The 17,128-nt window shown below is 35.3% G+C and overlaps 1 protein-coding gene across 1 annotated transcript; it reads right to left on the reverse strand.

Moving 5' to 3' along the window:
* Nucleotides 1-2,266: 2,266 nt before the first annotated feature.
* LOC110732245 (probable aquaporin NIP5-1) lies at nt 2,267-5,150 on the reverse strand. Its single transcript, XM_021912159.1, has 4 exons — nt 4,918-5,150; nt 3,518-3,937; nt 3,300-3,361; nt 2,267-3,131 (listed from the first exon to the last, which is right to left on the reverse strand). Exons 1-4 carry the CDS (start codon nt 5,026-5,028, stop codon nt 2,933-2,935), a joined length of 792 nt encoding a protein of 263 aa, XP_021767851.1. The 5' UTR covers nt 5,029-5,150; the 3' UTR covers nt 2,267-2,932.
* Nucleotides 5,151-17,128: the final 11,978 nt, after the last annotated feature.

Raw genomic sequence — 17,128 nt, forward strand, 5'->3', positions numbered from 1 at the left:
TGCAATTAGATTAGACCTGGTTTAATTGTATGAGTTAAGCAATATTGATTCGAGATTCGAGAGATGAGAATTGATGTTTAGGTTTAGTTTCAATAGGCTGGTTAATTTATAAATGGTTAAGTCAAGATTCGAGAGATGCGATTTAATACTGGTAGATTAATTCTGTGATTGTAATACGTAGCGAAAGCCCTTTATGATCTGATTAATTGATGCATTGATAATTGATTGTTGTGTTTTACCCTGAAATATATTTATTGGTGAACCTATACCCTAGGCTTTGATCTATTGCTTTATCCTTAATTTTATTTGCTTTAGTTTATTTAATCTCCTTAGTTTAATCCTCATAAAAACAACTTTGTTACTTAATAGTTTAGATTATATTAATTATTTAGGAATAGAAAGACTTGTTTCCCTGAGGATTCGACCCTACTTCCCTATCTACTTTAGTTAGAGGACTTAGGTAATTCTTTTGATTAGGAGATACGACTTTATCCTGTCAATAGCTTGTAATTTTGTATGATTTTAGAGTAGTTTTGAGCCTTATAATTGTGAGAAATCAATGTCTTAGTTCACTAATTACTCTATTTTTTATGCATTTTTTGTGTAACCCATGCTTCATGGGGTTGCTAGTGTTTTGGTGCATATTTAGATATAAAGATGGCACTTTGAACCTTTTGGATAAAGAAGCAAAGGAGTTGGAGGCAAGAAGAAAAAAAAAAGGGAGTTGTGGAAGAATGAATCAATGAAGGAAGAATGAAAGAATCAAGGAAAAGTGTTTAAGAGTTAAATAAGAGCATTTGGAAGGGTTTTGGAAGGAAGCAAAGGGTTTTGTACTAAGGTCAATTTCAAATGACCATAACTTTTTTTCTACTCAACATTTTGAAGTGATTCAAATTGGAGATTAAACTTCATATCAAGAGTGAGCTTTCCAACGATTAGTCACATGCCTTTTTTCGATGAGAAATGAAGAAGTTATATGGCCTTCCGAAATAAAACTGTTTTCGTCGGAAAATGCTGCACGGCGTGCACGTCCGTGCCACGCCAAAAAGTGGCACGTCCGTGCACATCCTTGTACGTCAGTGCCTAATTCTGCACGTCCATGCACATCCTTGCACGTCCTGCCAAATTCTGCACGTCCGTGCAAGGGCAGGCAGTAGCTATTGCACTTATTTTAACAGATCTACACGTCTGTGTAACTTTTGGCACGTCCGTGCCGACCTGTAGACGTGTTGTTTCCTCGTTTTCTCCGTCCTTTTACTTGGGGGTTATATAATACCCCATGAACTTCATTTATAGGGAGGATCTTCTTCCCTTTAGACTTCTTAGGCCCTTAGTTTCTTAGAACTCTCATTAATTAGCTATCTTCTCAAACTCAATCATTTGTACTACTTTCATTGAAGATTATTCTCTTGATTTCAGTAGTTCTCAACTTTGAAGCATCTTAAGTAATCTCTTTCCTCTATCTCCTTTAATTTCTGTTTTTATTTACTTTGAAGTGCTAATTTCTCTCTTAACCTTGCTTAAATATTGTTGCATGTTCAATCTACTTTGTTCTTACTACTCCTCTCAACTTGTTAGATTATTGTTGAACTTAAATATTGTTGCTAGGATGTTGAACACCATGAGTAATGAGTAGTGAGTAGTTTCTTAGCTAGGGGTTAGGTAAAGACCCAATCAAGCCATGGGTTGATTAATATTTGTGCTTGCATGTTCATTTTTGGTTGATGATTAATTGTTAAAGGATTAGTTAATTGTATGAATAATTGGATGGCCACTTATTGCTCATGTATTCACTTCTATACTTGCATTGAAAGATGAAGTCTAGTTGTGAGCCTTTTCTTGTATGATTATGCTAAATTCCTCTTGATTACGGTTCCTTGTTTGGATGATGTAGTAGTCATAGTTGCGATAATTAGGTGAGAAATCCCCAATTATTTGTGCCTTAATGCTTTCTCGAAAGGATCGAAAGACAACCCCGAGTTAGTAGTCTATTTTCTATCATTGAGACTTGGTTGGCCCATCTTGTTAATTGAGTTTGGCTTAGGAATGCTTAGTGTTGTGGCTTCGAAAGAAAGTAATGTTGAGTGCCCTTTCTATCACCCAATTTGTGTTCATGTTTACCTATTGTATTGATCTATTGGTTTGGTTGGTGTCGATTCTCATTTCCCCCTAGTGCTTGTCTCCATAGTAGTTAATTAATCAAAACCCCAATCTTATGACCGAACTAGCTGACAATCGTTTCATATTCTTGGTGTGCTCATACCCATTCCCTGTGGATACAATTCTTTACTTATGCCCTAAATATTGTTTGGCTTTAGGGTATTCAACCAACGACCGATTTATCCTCTACCAATATTCTCAAGGATAAATAACAGTTGACCTTTTGCTCTTCTGAATTACTAGTATATATATTTTTGTACACTTTATCTCGATTTTGGTACTCTTGTTAGTATTTAATAACCGTCACTAAATTAAGACAAACATGTAATCACAATTCACAACTACTCCACATATATTTTGGGTAATACAAATTCTTCCAAGAATACAAAACTCTAATCACATTGATAATCAAACCAAAAAAAAAAAAAAAAAAAAAATTACACACTCCAAAAGTAACTTCTGTGATGATTGTCACTTGTCAAATAAAATAGTTGAATTGGTGACTTGCGAGACCAATTTTATTAAGTGACGATGATTTATTAACATTATCATACATTAAAAGCCAATTTAAATTATAGTGGATAAACAATCGGAAGTAAGTCCAAGTAACATCTATACACAACAATACAAAGGATATAATAAGGAAAGTAAGGCCAGGGACGGGGCACACTCCTAGTAGGTTTCCTCCGTGCCCGGCCACCAGCCACCTACTCGGACATATACTCGTGTGTAGCACGGTGTTGGATTGTGTACGACAGTTGACCTTTCCGGCTTAGCGGCTAAATTTCTCAGCACGTTGCGGTGATCCTTCACGCACATCTTCTTTAAGCTTAATTAGTGAATAAATGCCTGCTCCAAGAATGGCTCCAATGGGTGGTGCCAACATGTATATCCATATACCATGATACCTTCCTGCTGCTATGGCCGGTCCTAGTGTCCTTGCCGGATTCATCGACCCACCAGTACTTGGCCTACAAATTAAGCATCAACGTTATCATGGATGTCAGCTAAATTAATTAGTCAAAGTCTTTAAATGATACTCAAAAAGCCCAAGGTTTAAATTTAGAATTGAATCTCGTCTATATCACTATCTTTATTCGTGACACTGCTTGAAACAATGTAATTGTCAACGTACTTACCCAATGAGAAGTATGTCAAGAAGGATGGTACTTCCAATTGCAAGGCCTGCTAACTCACCCACCTACAAAAATTGTTACATCATATATTAATCAACTTTGTTTGGTTCGCAATATGGTACCATCCTATCACCACAATATACCACGTGATCCTACATCACATTATAAATTATATTAATTAGTATACATGACTATTATTTCCGAATAATGCAACAACTTACATGACTATTATCGGTAGCGACGGCAGTGATGACAAACATGAGGAAGAAAGTTGCAACAAGCTCAAGCAGAAACGCCTGCCCAAAACTAGTAGAAGGCACAGTACCACCACCCAACATAAAAGGGTGATAACCTAGTTTAAGCAAAAAAGCAGCTGAAATTCCTCCAATGAATTGGGCCAGAATGTAAATGGGCACTTGGGCCCAAGAAAAGTGTTTTAGGGCCGCAAAAGCAAGAGTAACAGCTGGGTTAATATGGGCCCCCGAAATGTGTCCAATAGAAAGAATAACTATCATAGCTGCAAGCCCAGAACATGCGGCATTTCCTAATAAAGATTCAGCTCCGTCGAATTTTTGGTTGACTATGGGCCCACCTGCTGCTGAAAATACTAGTATGAATGTTCCAACAAATTCTGCTCCTGCCTGAATAATGAAATATGATAACTCAATTTTACAACATATAATGTATGAAAATAACGTACAAGTGTAATATGGAATAATCATTAATCAATGTAACATGTCATGGAAACGTAAGATTTTATGTATGAGACTACAACCATGTGCGAAGAATTTATTGATGCGGAGTATAAAATAATTATATTAAGAAAAATAAGTTATAATCAGTAGCGTAAAAATCAAGCTAAGTGAAAAGAGCTAGCATGGCCTTTATCTCAAATTCAAAATTTTGAAGGTGTAGAAGACGCACGTATGCTTTTGTTGACTAGGGGGTTTAACATCATGTCGAATTTGTATCAATATCTTTGGTCGACTGAGCAATATAAAGGGAAAAAACTCAAATGATTTCATATCATAAGTTCATTATGGTATTAACTATGCAGTATATATCATAGTACGTTGTGAATACGCATTTCTACACATTTGAAAGTTTATACTTCGTATATATATGATGGCACTGGATGTCAACTAATTAGATACTTGTACTAGTATAAGCATAATAATGGACATAACAACTATGCATCTCATGTGTACTCATCAGGTGCAAATGGTGCAATCAAGCACAATATATATAAACTGTTTAATAATTTTGATTCATCAAAAGCTAAGTTAACGAAAAACGTACATGTAATGCCATGCACGAAATTATATTGATGCATATGTATCACATATTCACATGCACTCGTACATACTTTCAGAGCCTTAGGTGCATGATGTAAGAATACAACTAAATTAGTATATGTCAATAACTTAATTACTCGTAAAGTGTTGGACGGAGGTGGTACTTAAGATTAATGATCAAATAACGTTTATATCATTATTCTTTAATGTGCGACTCTCTCACTGCATTGATTTTAAAAAACGAGGGTTAATCATGAAAGCTTAATTATGTGGGCTGATCCTTTTGATTTACATGGTGAATATAATGAAGCATTATAAAAACGTACCTTTTGCACAAGTGAGATCCTGGCATCCTTAGAGCTGAACGACTTAATCAACGGCCGATCACTTATAGATGCCGGTGTTGCTGACGGCGACATCTCATCGTTCACCGGCATTTTCTCCTTAATTTCAGGTAGTTTTCTATTATTCAAATGTAGTATGTAAACTTTATATCTTTCTTTTGTCGAACTTAACACTCTTTTACGTATGATAGATCTTAGCTTGATCGAGATTATGTTGTATTAATAACTCTCTCTCTCTTTCTCTATTTATATTTGTAAAGATTTAAGCTAAGGTTCCTTAAATTAGCCATTCAAAGGTATTCATGCATGATCCATGCATACATGAAATTTACTCCAAATTAGGAATGAAATTATATACTATTTTGTCGATTGGTCCGACTTTAATTTAATTTATTTAATTCCTTTATCCTAACTTCGTGGCTCATAAAAGTACCAAGCTAAGCAATGCAAGAATGGTGGAAGAATTTATAAGTCATTATCATATACAAAGTAGAATCTATTTGAAGTCATCATCATTCATCAATTCATACACATATACATACTAGTATAATACTCGTATATGATAACTAATTACTTTAAAATTTCCTAAGTGAATATATATGAAAAATGTAAAAATAAAAGAGCTAATGTATGTATCATATCGTTACGTATAAAGGTGAATTGTAATACAAATTTTATCAACACGACATTAACGACATACTTGTATAATTTACTCTTAGATCCCGACTTTAAATTTAGCATAGCCTTATATTAGAAAAAGGAAATATATTATTCTCACTATGTAACTCAAATTTTTAACATCTTAATTATTAAGTGTGCTTTGCACCAAAAAAAAACTAAGTGTGCTAAAAAATATTAAGTTTCACTCTAGTATGTACTAACACTTTGGCTCAGCTGGCTCCCTTGAGATTGTTTGACTCCTTTTGTTGATGTATGCATTTAGTTTATATTTATATTCCTATATATATCTTCTCTTAGTGAAGTAGACATAAATATTCCTTTCATTTGAGATTTCAAATTATACTTGTATTATTTATGATAAGATAAATTATAGTACTTTTCATGCCTTTTTTTTTTTTTTTTAATTTTTTTTTTGGCTTCTAACTATTTAGCAAGTTAGTTTAATTTGGTTGTTCACATAATTGCTTGCCTTTTCTATCTATTGTGAAACAGCACTCTTTTAATACATACTTAGCTAGTAGTAGTTGTTTTGAATACACCGTATTAGATTTTTTTTTTTTTTTTTTTTTTTTTTTTTTTGTGACAAGTACACCGTATTAGATTAAGAGTCAATTAAAGCATATAATATTTATAATTAATTTGTAAGGAGAAAAAAAAAATTTGCATGCATCATCCCAGACTTGAACCAATTTAGACAAATATATTATTTTATAAAAAAAATGTGTTCGATTCTAAAACAGATCAGATCAGAGTACGTAAAATGTTTTTATTGATTTTTCTCAAACTATTCTTTTATTAAAATAATTACGTTGATAGTGTGATACAAAGTATGATGAATACTGCTCCGTAATATTGTAACAATTGACTATAAACAGATAATAGGAAGTATTAATGAAAGTTCAATATAAACCATATCTTTTAAAGATCGAAAAGGAAACTTATTGCAATCTTGATGTTAATGTTGACCTTGATATATAACTTGATTACATATTATTTATTTTAATGCATTGTGCGTGAACACCGTGATAATTCAAGATGTATATAGTATGAAGTAATCAAGCATCGTTTTCATGTTTAAGCAAATTGCATGTGACATATGGAGTGCTACTGGAAGAAATCTTTCAAAATTTACTAAATTTTTATTCCTTATCTTTTCCCCGTGTTTGCTTCACGTTATCCAATTTACATCTGGTTGCCATTATTGCAATTAAATATTGGCTATAAATCTCGTTTTTACCTTTGAATACATGTAGATCAGAGGTGACGAGTTTGTTGTTTATATTTGGTTCGATTTCTTAGAATTTGATGTATGTTATATTTGATATTTGATATTTGAACAATGAGCAATTCGGTTAAGTTGTAGCTAGTGAACTTAATGTGTTACAAATTTATCCTGTTAATAATTTTCGAATGGTCAAGCAATTTCAACGCAAGATGCAGTTAAGATTTAAAAATATGACTCTTTTGCAAGAAAATTAACATGAATTCAATGTTCCGTTAATCCCTACTACCCTATCAATGCTACAAGCCTACAATACTCATCCAACCCTACCAATGTTGGAGTACAATTATGGCTAGCTTCATGAACCGTGTTTAGTATGACGTAGTATTTTGGTAATCCTCTTGTTGATACCCGTATAAATTGTAAGGAAAAAAGTGAAATTTAGATGAATCAGTGTTGATTTCCACTATAGAATAAATGTGAAGAGAGAAGAAAAAAAAAATTATAATTTATCACAAAAGTTATGATGGAAGTAAATTTGATATAGAGGTATTATTTTATTCGATTCACATAGTTCTCTTTCGTGTTAATAATAAGAATCTGACCTACATGCTAGGCTTTGGATGATTAATGGTTAACATGGGCTTTTTTAATTGTAGTTAAATTAATTTGGAGAGATTAGGAGATTTACTTATTTTACTTGTACTCTATTCCTTTTGTGTTTTGGGTCGGCCTGATGTGCACTCAAATAGGCCCAAACTCCTTTCACGGACTTTAGGCCTGAAGATCAGCCCAAAATAGTTTGCTTTTTGGCCCATAATCAACTTTAGGTTTTGAAACCGGGTATGAAAATATGATTATCTTGATTAATCTATTACTCCCTCCGTTTCATAATATTAGTCTCATATGGAATTAATTACAAAAAATAAGAAAAGAAGAATATTTGAAATCTAACATTAAAGTACAAAATAATTCATAATTAGTTTACCTTATTTAATTTTTTTTGATTTTTTTTTTGGAAAGCATAAGGCATAATTGCATAATTCAAGGTAGAGATTTCCTTATTTAGAGTTATGTCATCAATCCACAACCAATTAATTCCAAAAAAATTAAGTTACAAATGGAACATATTCAATATGAGTAAAACTTTTTGAAACGCCCAAAATAGTATATGGGACTAACATTATGAAACGAAGGGAGTATATATTTATATGTATATATAGTATTAAAAATATAATTACGTTACATTTTTAAAATTCGTCGTCTTAAAACTTCCCTAAAAGGCAATTGATGCGATATTAAAAGAACGGAGGAAGTATAAGCTTTGAAAACTTTCAAAAAAAAAAAAATAATAATAAAAAATAATAATAATAAAAAAAAATAAAGCTTTCAACAATATTGATTGAACTATCAATTATTATGATCTTCTTAAGTACTCTATACTATGTATATACAAGACATCTTTAATAAGGTCGCACATACATAATTAATGCAGTTTTTTACTTGTTAAAATTGTAGAGACCGTACCAATCAATTTGAAAGATAACTTAAAATGAGTGAGAATGTACTGTGAGTAGGAGTATAATTAAAACTGTTAATGTCAACAGAATTCTTATTAACAACAAACTACTCCATGTAATTGTTGGAAATTCTAGTAATGTATCCGGACTATTAGGCTCGCGGCCTAGTAGGCAAGTAAGCTTTACAGGCCATAGCCATCTTACTTTTGGAGATAATCCATGTTCAACTGTTGACCCTTGAGGATCGGAGTTTTGATGATGATGGAAAATGTAAACTTCAACGAACTAATGAAATTTCTCTAAGTATTGCACTAGTGCAAGTGAATTAGACTTGGGAAATGGAAGAGTAATCTAGCTATAAAGATTACTAAGAGAAATAAGAGAAAGATATAAAGAATAGAAGAAGAGTTCCACATTGAAACTGTTAGAATATTGATAGAATATTGACAAATATTTTGTATACATTCTTGTAATTAGATTATTTACCTGCCATACTTAGATTATTGTATCAAATCAGTCCTTGATTACAGGAGTGATTAAGGGGCACTAATATGGCAAGTTTAGTGTATAAATGTCCTTGTAAACCAGTTGATTAGAGTAATACACACAGAAATTAAAATCCAAAAACTGTTTTCTGACTTGGTATCAGAGCCAGGTTGTTTCCCGACGATCGGAAACACTTAGGCGACATCATTTACCATGGAAACCGACAACAATACCATTGTTTCAAAACCAGTAACAATGGAAGACTTAATGCAACTGCTAACGCAGTTAAACACCACTAAGCCAACCACTGAAACACCAAATCAATCCATCCAACCAATCCAAATTCCAGAAAAATTAAACAACAAAAATTTTGTAAAATGGTCCAAATTAATGCAACTGGAGCTCGGCGGCAGGGGAAGGCTCAGTCACATCACAGCCCCCCCGCCTAGCCAGGAGGACCCAGAATACACAAGGTGGACTCAACGGGACTCGTTAGTAATTTCGTGGGTAATCGGAAACATCGACCCAGAACTACAGAATCAGTTCCTGGATTATCCCACAGCGAAGATTTATGGCAGGCAATTGAAACCCTGTACGGCAGCAGTCAAGATGGACTGCAAATTTTCGATTTAATGGTGAAAGCAAACAAAATCCAGCAAGGAACTGAGCCAATCGAAACATATTACAGCAAGCTTACCGCCATTTGGAAGGAAATCGACAGAAGGCTCCCAAATCCAATGCTTTACCCAGAAGATAAAACGATATATAATCGTTTAAATCAACAACAAAGGCTTTATCAATTTCTTGCAGGACTCGATGAAAGCTTAGACAAGGATCGAAGAGACTTACTGTTCCGAGATCCTCTCCCGACCCCTGAGGAGGCCTATGCGAGCATTCGGAGAGAATTCTCTCACCGTGGCATCATGAAACCAACCACCAACCCCTCATCAACTGACTCACCGGGGATAGGAAGTGGTTTCGCGGCAAGAGGGAAGGTTGAGAAGCCTGTTTTCCGGCGGGATGACGAGAGATTAAAGCTCCGATGTACTCACTGTGGTGGTTCGCGACACACCAAGGAGGGGTGTTTCGAGCTAATTGGATATCCTGAATGGTGGGGCGACCGGAAAAAGAAAGGAGGGGGGAACCAAAGCAGAATAGGCAAAGCCGCATACGGTGAGGCAACAAGCAGAGACAGCGATGGGGAGGCGATGATAGCCACCACTACCGCCGTTCCTATCTCAGGTTTGGAAACTCTGAATTCAGAAAAGGAAGGTCAGTGTTATGAAAACCTAGAACATGAGTTATATAGTGAGCCCATGAATTTATTTGAGCAACCCACTAATATGTTGCATGTGTCTCATGAGCCCACGGCTTTTAAGCCCACAAAAGTAAATCCTTGCCCTTACCAACATCAAAACCAACCCATAAGCCTTATAAGCAAAAGTCATAAAAACACAAAGTGGGTACTCGATTGCGGGGCCACTGATACTATGACTTTTGATGATTCTAATCTTGACAAAATAAATACTCCCATTAAAAGTCACATTCAGACTGCTAATGGAGAAAAAATTAAAACAAAAGGCTCGGGCTCAATTGCTTTTTCGGATAACATCAAACTATCCAACTGTCTGCTTGTACCTCAGTTGGCTCATAAACTCTTATCTATCAGTCAACTAACCAAGGAGTTGAATTGTACTGTTCTAATGGACTCTAGTGGTTGTGTTATACAGGACTCTCACACGGGGAAGATCATTGGACATGGTACTGAAGAAGATGGACTGTATTATGTTGATCAGATGTCTCAACAGGGTAGCACAGCGCTTGTTCGAGGAACGGTTGACCAGCAACTCTGGATGTGGCATCGGCGGTTAGGTCATCCGTCTTTAAGGTACTTAAAGAAACTTTTCCCTTCCCTTGCTAGTTCAAACATTTCTTTTGATTGTGAGTCGTGTATTCTAGCCAAAAGTGATAAACATGTTTACCCTAGAAGTAATACTAAGACTGAAACTCCATTTGTGTTGATTCATTCTGATGTTTGGGGACCAGCCCCTGAATTTAATAATCATGGTTTTTTATATTATGTCACTTTTATTGATGATTGTACTAGAATGAGTTGGGTGTATTTTTTGAAAAACAAATCTGATGTGCACGATGTATTTGTGTCCTTTTATAATATGGCCCAAACACAATTCCAAGCACAAATACACATTCTTAGATCGGATAATTGGGGGGAATATAAAGATCTGAACTTAGCCTCTTTCACAAAAACTCATGGTCTCATACACCAAACTACCTGTCCCGATACTCCACAACAAAATGGAGTAGCGGAACGAAAAAACCGGACCCTCTTAGAAATGACTCGAGCCATGATGTTTGACTCGTGTGTACCTGCTCATTTTTGGCCTGAAGCAATTGCTACAGCAAATTACCTAACCAACCGTCTTCCCACAAAAAGCCTGAACTTTGCTACCTCCCTAGACACCCTTAAAAACCATACAAGTGTGCCCATTTCCCATTCCCTACCTCCCCTGGTCTTTGGATGTATTGTCTATGTTCATTTGCCTAAGCGTAGCAGAAACAAGTTAGAACCTCGAGCAGTCAAATGTGTATTTGTGGGATATGGAGACAACCAAAAGGGGTATCGGTGTTTCGATCCAGTCAAAAAACGGTTATACATAACCATGGATTGTGACTTTGTTGAAACTGAATACTATTACTCCCACCTTAGATCTCAGGGGGAGAGTCTGAGTGACAATCTAAGTTGGTTAGTTTATCCTGAGTTGACTGATCCTGATCCAAAAGAGCAAGTAGGCAAAACAACAGAAACAACTGATAACATATTACACTTCAACAACAACAATGATTCAGAAACTGTGCCAGAAACTGTGCCTAGTGATTCTGTCACCCTGTCTGAGAATCCTGAAAGAGAGTCAAATGGAGAGCAGACTGGGAAGTATAGTCTTCCTCCCCAAAGCACAAGGGGTATTGCACCCAGGAGATATGATCCTGAATTTGAAGCACAACGATCCAGATACCCTGTTGACAAAATTGGTGAAGGAAATCTATCTCAGACAGCCAAAGCATATAATACAGCCATCTACTCTGAAACTATTCCCACTACAACTGAAGAAGCTCTCATAAGTAAGCACTGGAAGAAAGCAATGGAAGATGAGATCAACGCACTTATTCAAAATAAAACTTGGGAAAAGTGTGTCTTACCAAAGAAGAAGAAACCAGTGGGATGTAGATGGGTTTTGACAATCAAGTACAAAGCAGATGGCAGTATTGAAAGGTACAAAGCAAGATTGGTGGCAAAGGGGTACACTCAGACATATGGAATTGATTACGAAGAAACTTTCTCACCAGTAGCAAATTTTAACACCGTTAGAGTGTTATTCTCAATTGCTGCAAACAAAGAGTGGCCACTACACCTGTTCGATGTCAAAAATGCTTTCTTACATGGAGATCTAGCTGAGGAAGTCTATATGCAAGCACCACCAGGTTTTTCTCAGAATTTTTCGGCTGGAGAAGGTTGCAGGTTGCGAAAGGCCCTATATGGTATGAAACAATCTCCTAGAGCATGGTTTGGGCGATTTACTACAGCAATGAGGAGATTTGGCTATAAACAGAGCAACTCAGGTCATACCCTGTTCATCAAGAAAAGAGGGAAACTGATCACATGCCTGATTATCTATGTTGATGATATGATTATTACAGGTGATGATGAAGAAGAAATAGCCCAGCTGAAGAAAAGGCTATTCCAGGAGTTTGAAATGAAAGATCTTGGAAATCTCAAATATTTCCTGGGAATAGAGGTACTGAGATAAAAAAGGGGGTATCTTTATTTCCCAAAGGAAATATATACTTGATTTTTTGACATAAATAGGGATGATAGACTGCAAACCTATTGAAACTCCACTGATGATGAATCATGGACTTCAGATAATTGAAGGAGCAGAGTTAGTTGATCAGAAATTATATCAGAGATTAGTTGGAAAATTGATCTATTTATCTCATACTCGTCCAGATCTAGCTTATGCAACAGGTGTAGTCAGTAGATTCATGCATAAACCGCAAAAACAACATCTTGAGGCAGTATACCGTATTCTGAGGTACTTAAAAAGTACACCTGGGCGAGGAGTTGTGTATGAGAAAAATGACCATCTGGATCTCCATGCCTTTACAGATGCAGACTGGGGAGGTGACCGAGATAGCAGAAAATCCACGTCTGGATATTTTACATTGGTTGGAGGAAATTTAGTCACGTGGAAAAGTAAACGACAAAAGGTAGTGGCTATGTCAAGTGCAGAAGCAGAGTTTAGGGGAATTGCAAAAGGAATTACTGAGGTTCTGTGGCTTCGAAAACTTTTGTCAGAACTCGGAATGGCTCCTAAGAAGAGTTGCAAACTGTATTGTGATAATAAAGCAGCAATCCGTATTTCTGAAAATCCAGTACAACATTATCGTACTAAGCACATTGAGATTGACAGACACTTCATAAAGGATCACTTAGAGGCGAAGGTGATAAGTCTTCCATTTGTCAAATCAGAAGATCAGTTAGCAGATATCCTAACAAAGGCTGTCACATCTCAATCCTTTGAAAGAGCATTGTCCAAGTTGGGCGTTAGAGACCCTACGACCCAACTTGAGGGGGAGTGTTAGAATATTGACAGAATATTGACAAATATTTTGTATACATTCTTGTAATTAGATTATTTACCTGCCATACTTAGATTATTGTATCAAATCAGTCCTTGATTACAGGAGTGATTAAGGGGCACTAATATGGCAAGTTTAGTGTATAAATGTCCTTGTAAACCAGTTGATCAGAGTAATACACACAGAAATTAAAATCCAAAAACTGTTTTCTGACTTTAACTCCCTAACAGGAACACAAAGAGAAACTTCCTAACAGGAACAGGACAAGCTAAGTAGATAAGCTTAGACTGCGTTGAAGACAACAAATTCCATAGGAACTTGGACTGCGAGTTCGAGCAAGGTGTTGAAGAAGAGAAGACGGCAAGATTCCAATCTGGTCTGCGAAGAACCCAAGTTTCTATAAGCAACACAAACTTTCATTTAGGTTTTTGATAATTAAGTTTATTTTTAATAGGATTGTTGTAAATATGTGATACATTAATATGCATGAGATTTATTAGAAACGTGGTAAATCTTGGCAAGCTAATAAAATCGGAAGTTTACAAAAGATAGCTTATTGTTTATGAAAAAGATCTTCCAATGATTTTATATCTGTTTTACAAAATATTTATCTTTTTCTAAACATAATCTTTATTCGGTTTTATAAAGGATTTCACAAAATGATTCATTTCTTATTGGGTTAATGCTACGACAGATTTAATGTTTATCTTTTTATTAAAACCCTACTTAGTGTGTAAACGCCGCTTATAAATAGAAGAGTTCATATTTTGAGTAAAATGCGAGTTTTATGCGTGAAAACCTCAAGAGATTAAGTTTGCCAAAGTTTAGAGTTTTATCGTATTAGTTTCAGGTTTTAGCTTTCCAATCACATATTAATTAGAGTTTAACTATTGGTGTTGTTTTGGGATTTGGGTGAGTTATTATATTGATTACACGGCGAGTTAGCTTCTAGTGTGAAACTGAGTGTTTAGTACTCTGGGAGTACTGAGTGGGACTTAATTTGGGTAGAATAGGGTTCTATCGAGTAGCAAGTTCAGTGTGGAACTTGTGAGAAAGGTCTGTGTATAGTAGGTTGTAACTAGGAGTGTTGCCCTATTATAGTGAATTGGTTTGGTGTTTGAAATCCCTTGGAAGGCCGAGGTTTTACTCCACTTGGGCCCTGGAAGGTTTCCTCGTAATATCGTTGTGTGTTTGCAAGTTCCTATTAGGTTTGTTTTAATTTCTGCGAAAAATAATAACTATTTAGGAACTCACTACAATTCACCCCCTCTTGTAGTAGTTCATCTCAACTAACATCAACCTTGTTTATATCTTGCTTAAGTATCTCGATCACGAGCCGCTAAGCATCAAAACCCGACCTTTGTCATGTGTGAGGTGTAAAGCTCCATCTTGTCTGGGCGCAGGCTCGGGCTGTGGGTGCAGGCTCGGGCTGCGGGCAGGCAGTAACGTGGTGCTGTTGTGGCGGCCGCAGGTCTGACCCGCAGGTTTTCGTGCGGGCGCGGGTTATGTCGAGTGTTGTGAGGCGGTTTTGTGTGTTTTGTTTACTTTGTTATTTTCCTCCTATCACATGTAGATACTTCTTGTTAGAGAGTGGTTTCGCCTTTATACTCGCATGTAGCTGTTGTATCGGTATCTTCTTCTAAAAAACGTTTTGGGCCGAAAATCTGCCTCAATTATTTATGGAATTGCCCTCTTTGCATCTAGACAAAGCTCTGCAATCACTGAGACTTATGCTGGCCAATACATTATGCAGGCAATACACTAATGACTAACCCCTTTTTTACGAGAATCTTCATTATATATTAATCTTAATTATAAAGAGTTTATTTTAAGCCACATAGATACAGTGTCTTGTGATTTACACTTGATTGAGGAAAAATTAAACATGCACGGTCTTCTAAGATCTTGTTGAATTTATCTCAAAACATACACTGATTATTTAAATTGTTCGTACTCATGAAGTTATAGTGACAACTATAAAAGTTCGAAAGTCGTGATAAGTAATTACTTAGTTGTTATAATAACGAAATCAATGTTTCTGATAGCTTGAGTAGCGATTTAAATTAATTAAACATTGATAGCTTGAGTAGCGATTTAAATTAATTACATAATGATACTCGTAGTTGTTATTATGATTTTCCTTAAGTCATTTTATATGTAGTATTACTTTCCAGGGGTTTTTAGACTTTAAGATGAAATCATGGTCAAGGAACTTAATGACTCGATGCATCTCAATTGCACCAAGCCTAATCGTTTCAATGATTATTACCTCGGTTCGTGTCTCTAACCAATAAGATGAACAAACAAGCTAAGGTTGCATTCATTCTCAACACATATATTGATATATAACACATTCTAATTAGAGTTGATCATGTAGGCCCAGCCCAATTTTGGGCAGAAATTTTCGGCCCAAGGGCCAATCGGAATTTTTTTTATTTTCTCGTGGGTGATTGACATGCATTTTTAAGCTTTTTAGCTATTTTTTAGCTCAACCTGAAAAGCCCACTAGATCCTATTTAATTTTACGGGTTTTGAGTAAGCATTTTCAATCCGAACCTTGCCTGCCCCGACCAAGCAGACTATATTTTTTACCCTAGGCCCAGCCTTTGGTCACCTCTAATCTATTAACTATAACTAAAACAGGAAATTGTTGACATCATCATCTCCCCAAACTGTATATGTGTCCTTTCTCATAAAAAAATTTCCCGCCTAATGCACTTATGATGTCATATATATTTTTGGTTATTTTTTATTTTTAATCATTTTCATTTCAATCTTTTGACTGTGCCAATAAATAAATAAATAATAATTATTTTTTGGTAACTACGAATATTTTTTTTAATTTTTATCTTTTTAAGGTTTTAATGTTATTTTGTGTATGTGTGTGTGTGTGTTTTTTTTACTAAGGATTGTGTAAGCAACTTAACTATGAAGTCATGTACTAATAATATGGATGTATGTTATACAAAAATGAACTAATGTTGTCGGTAAATGGTTTCATTGTTTTGTATTTTCAATGTGCTTCTATTTATTTAAATTACAAGTATTTTTAATTTGTATTTCGAAGTCTTAGATGACATATAAATTCGTATGCATATGGTTTGATTAGATCAGATTGGTCGGCATTCCAATAATTTTTTTCCTAATCTAGTTCTAATATATAATACTTATTATATTATTGCAGATGATAGCATCATTTGGGGTTCCATTTGCTCTAATTCCTCTGCTTAAGTTCAACGGTAGTTCCACTAAGATGGGACCTCATAAGAACTCCATTATTCTACGTTTTAGTCATGCTTTATTTCTAATTAAGCAAGTCATATAATTAAGGTATGGGTTTAACTAAAATAGGGCATGCAGATTATGGCCATCTCATGGACTTTGGGGCTAGGAATAATTGGCATCGACATGTATTTCCTTAGCACAGGATTTGTGGGTTGGTTAATTCACAGTACGTAGTTTGTCAAGAATAATAAGCAATGTTTTCATTGGAATCGCGGTGTTTCCCCTAGTAGCTCTCTATGTTGTAGGAGTAATATATCTCATGTTTAGAAAAGATAGGGTTGTCACGTTCGTCGACTCTCCTGAGCTTTCTTCAAATGCTGCTAACAAAGAAGATCTTCCA

Source organism: Chenopodium quinoa, unplaced genomic scaffold (genome assembly GCF_001683475.1).
Source record: "Chenopodium quinoa cultivar QQ74 unplaced genomic scaffold, ASM168347v1, whole genome shotgun sequence".
In the NCBI taxonomy this organism is placed as follows: Eukaryota; Viridiplantae; Streptophyta; class Magnoliopsida; order Caryophyllales; family Amaranthaceae; genus Chenopodium; species Chenopodium quinoa.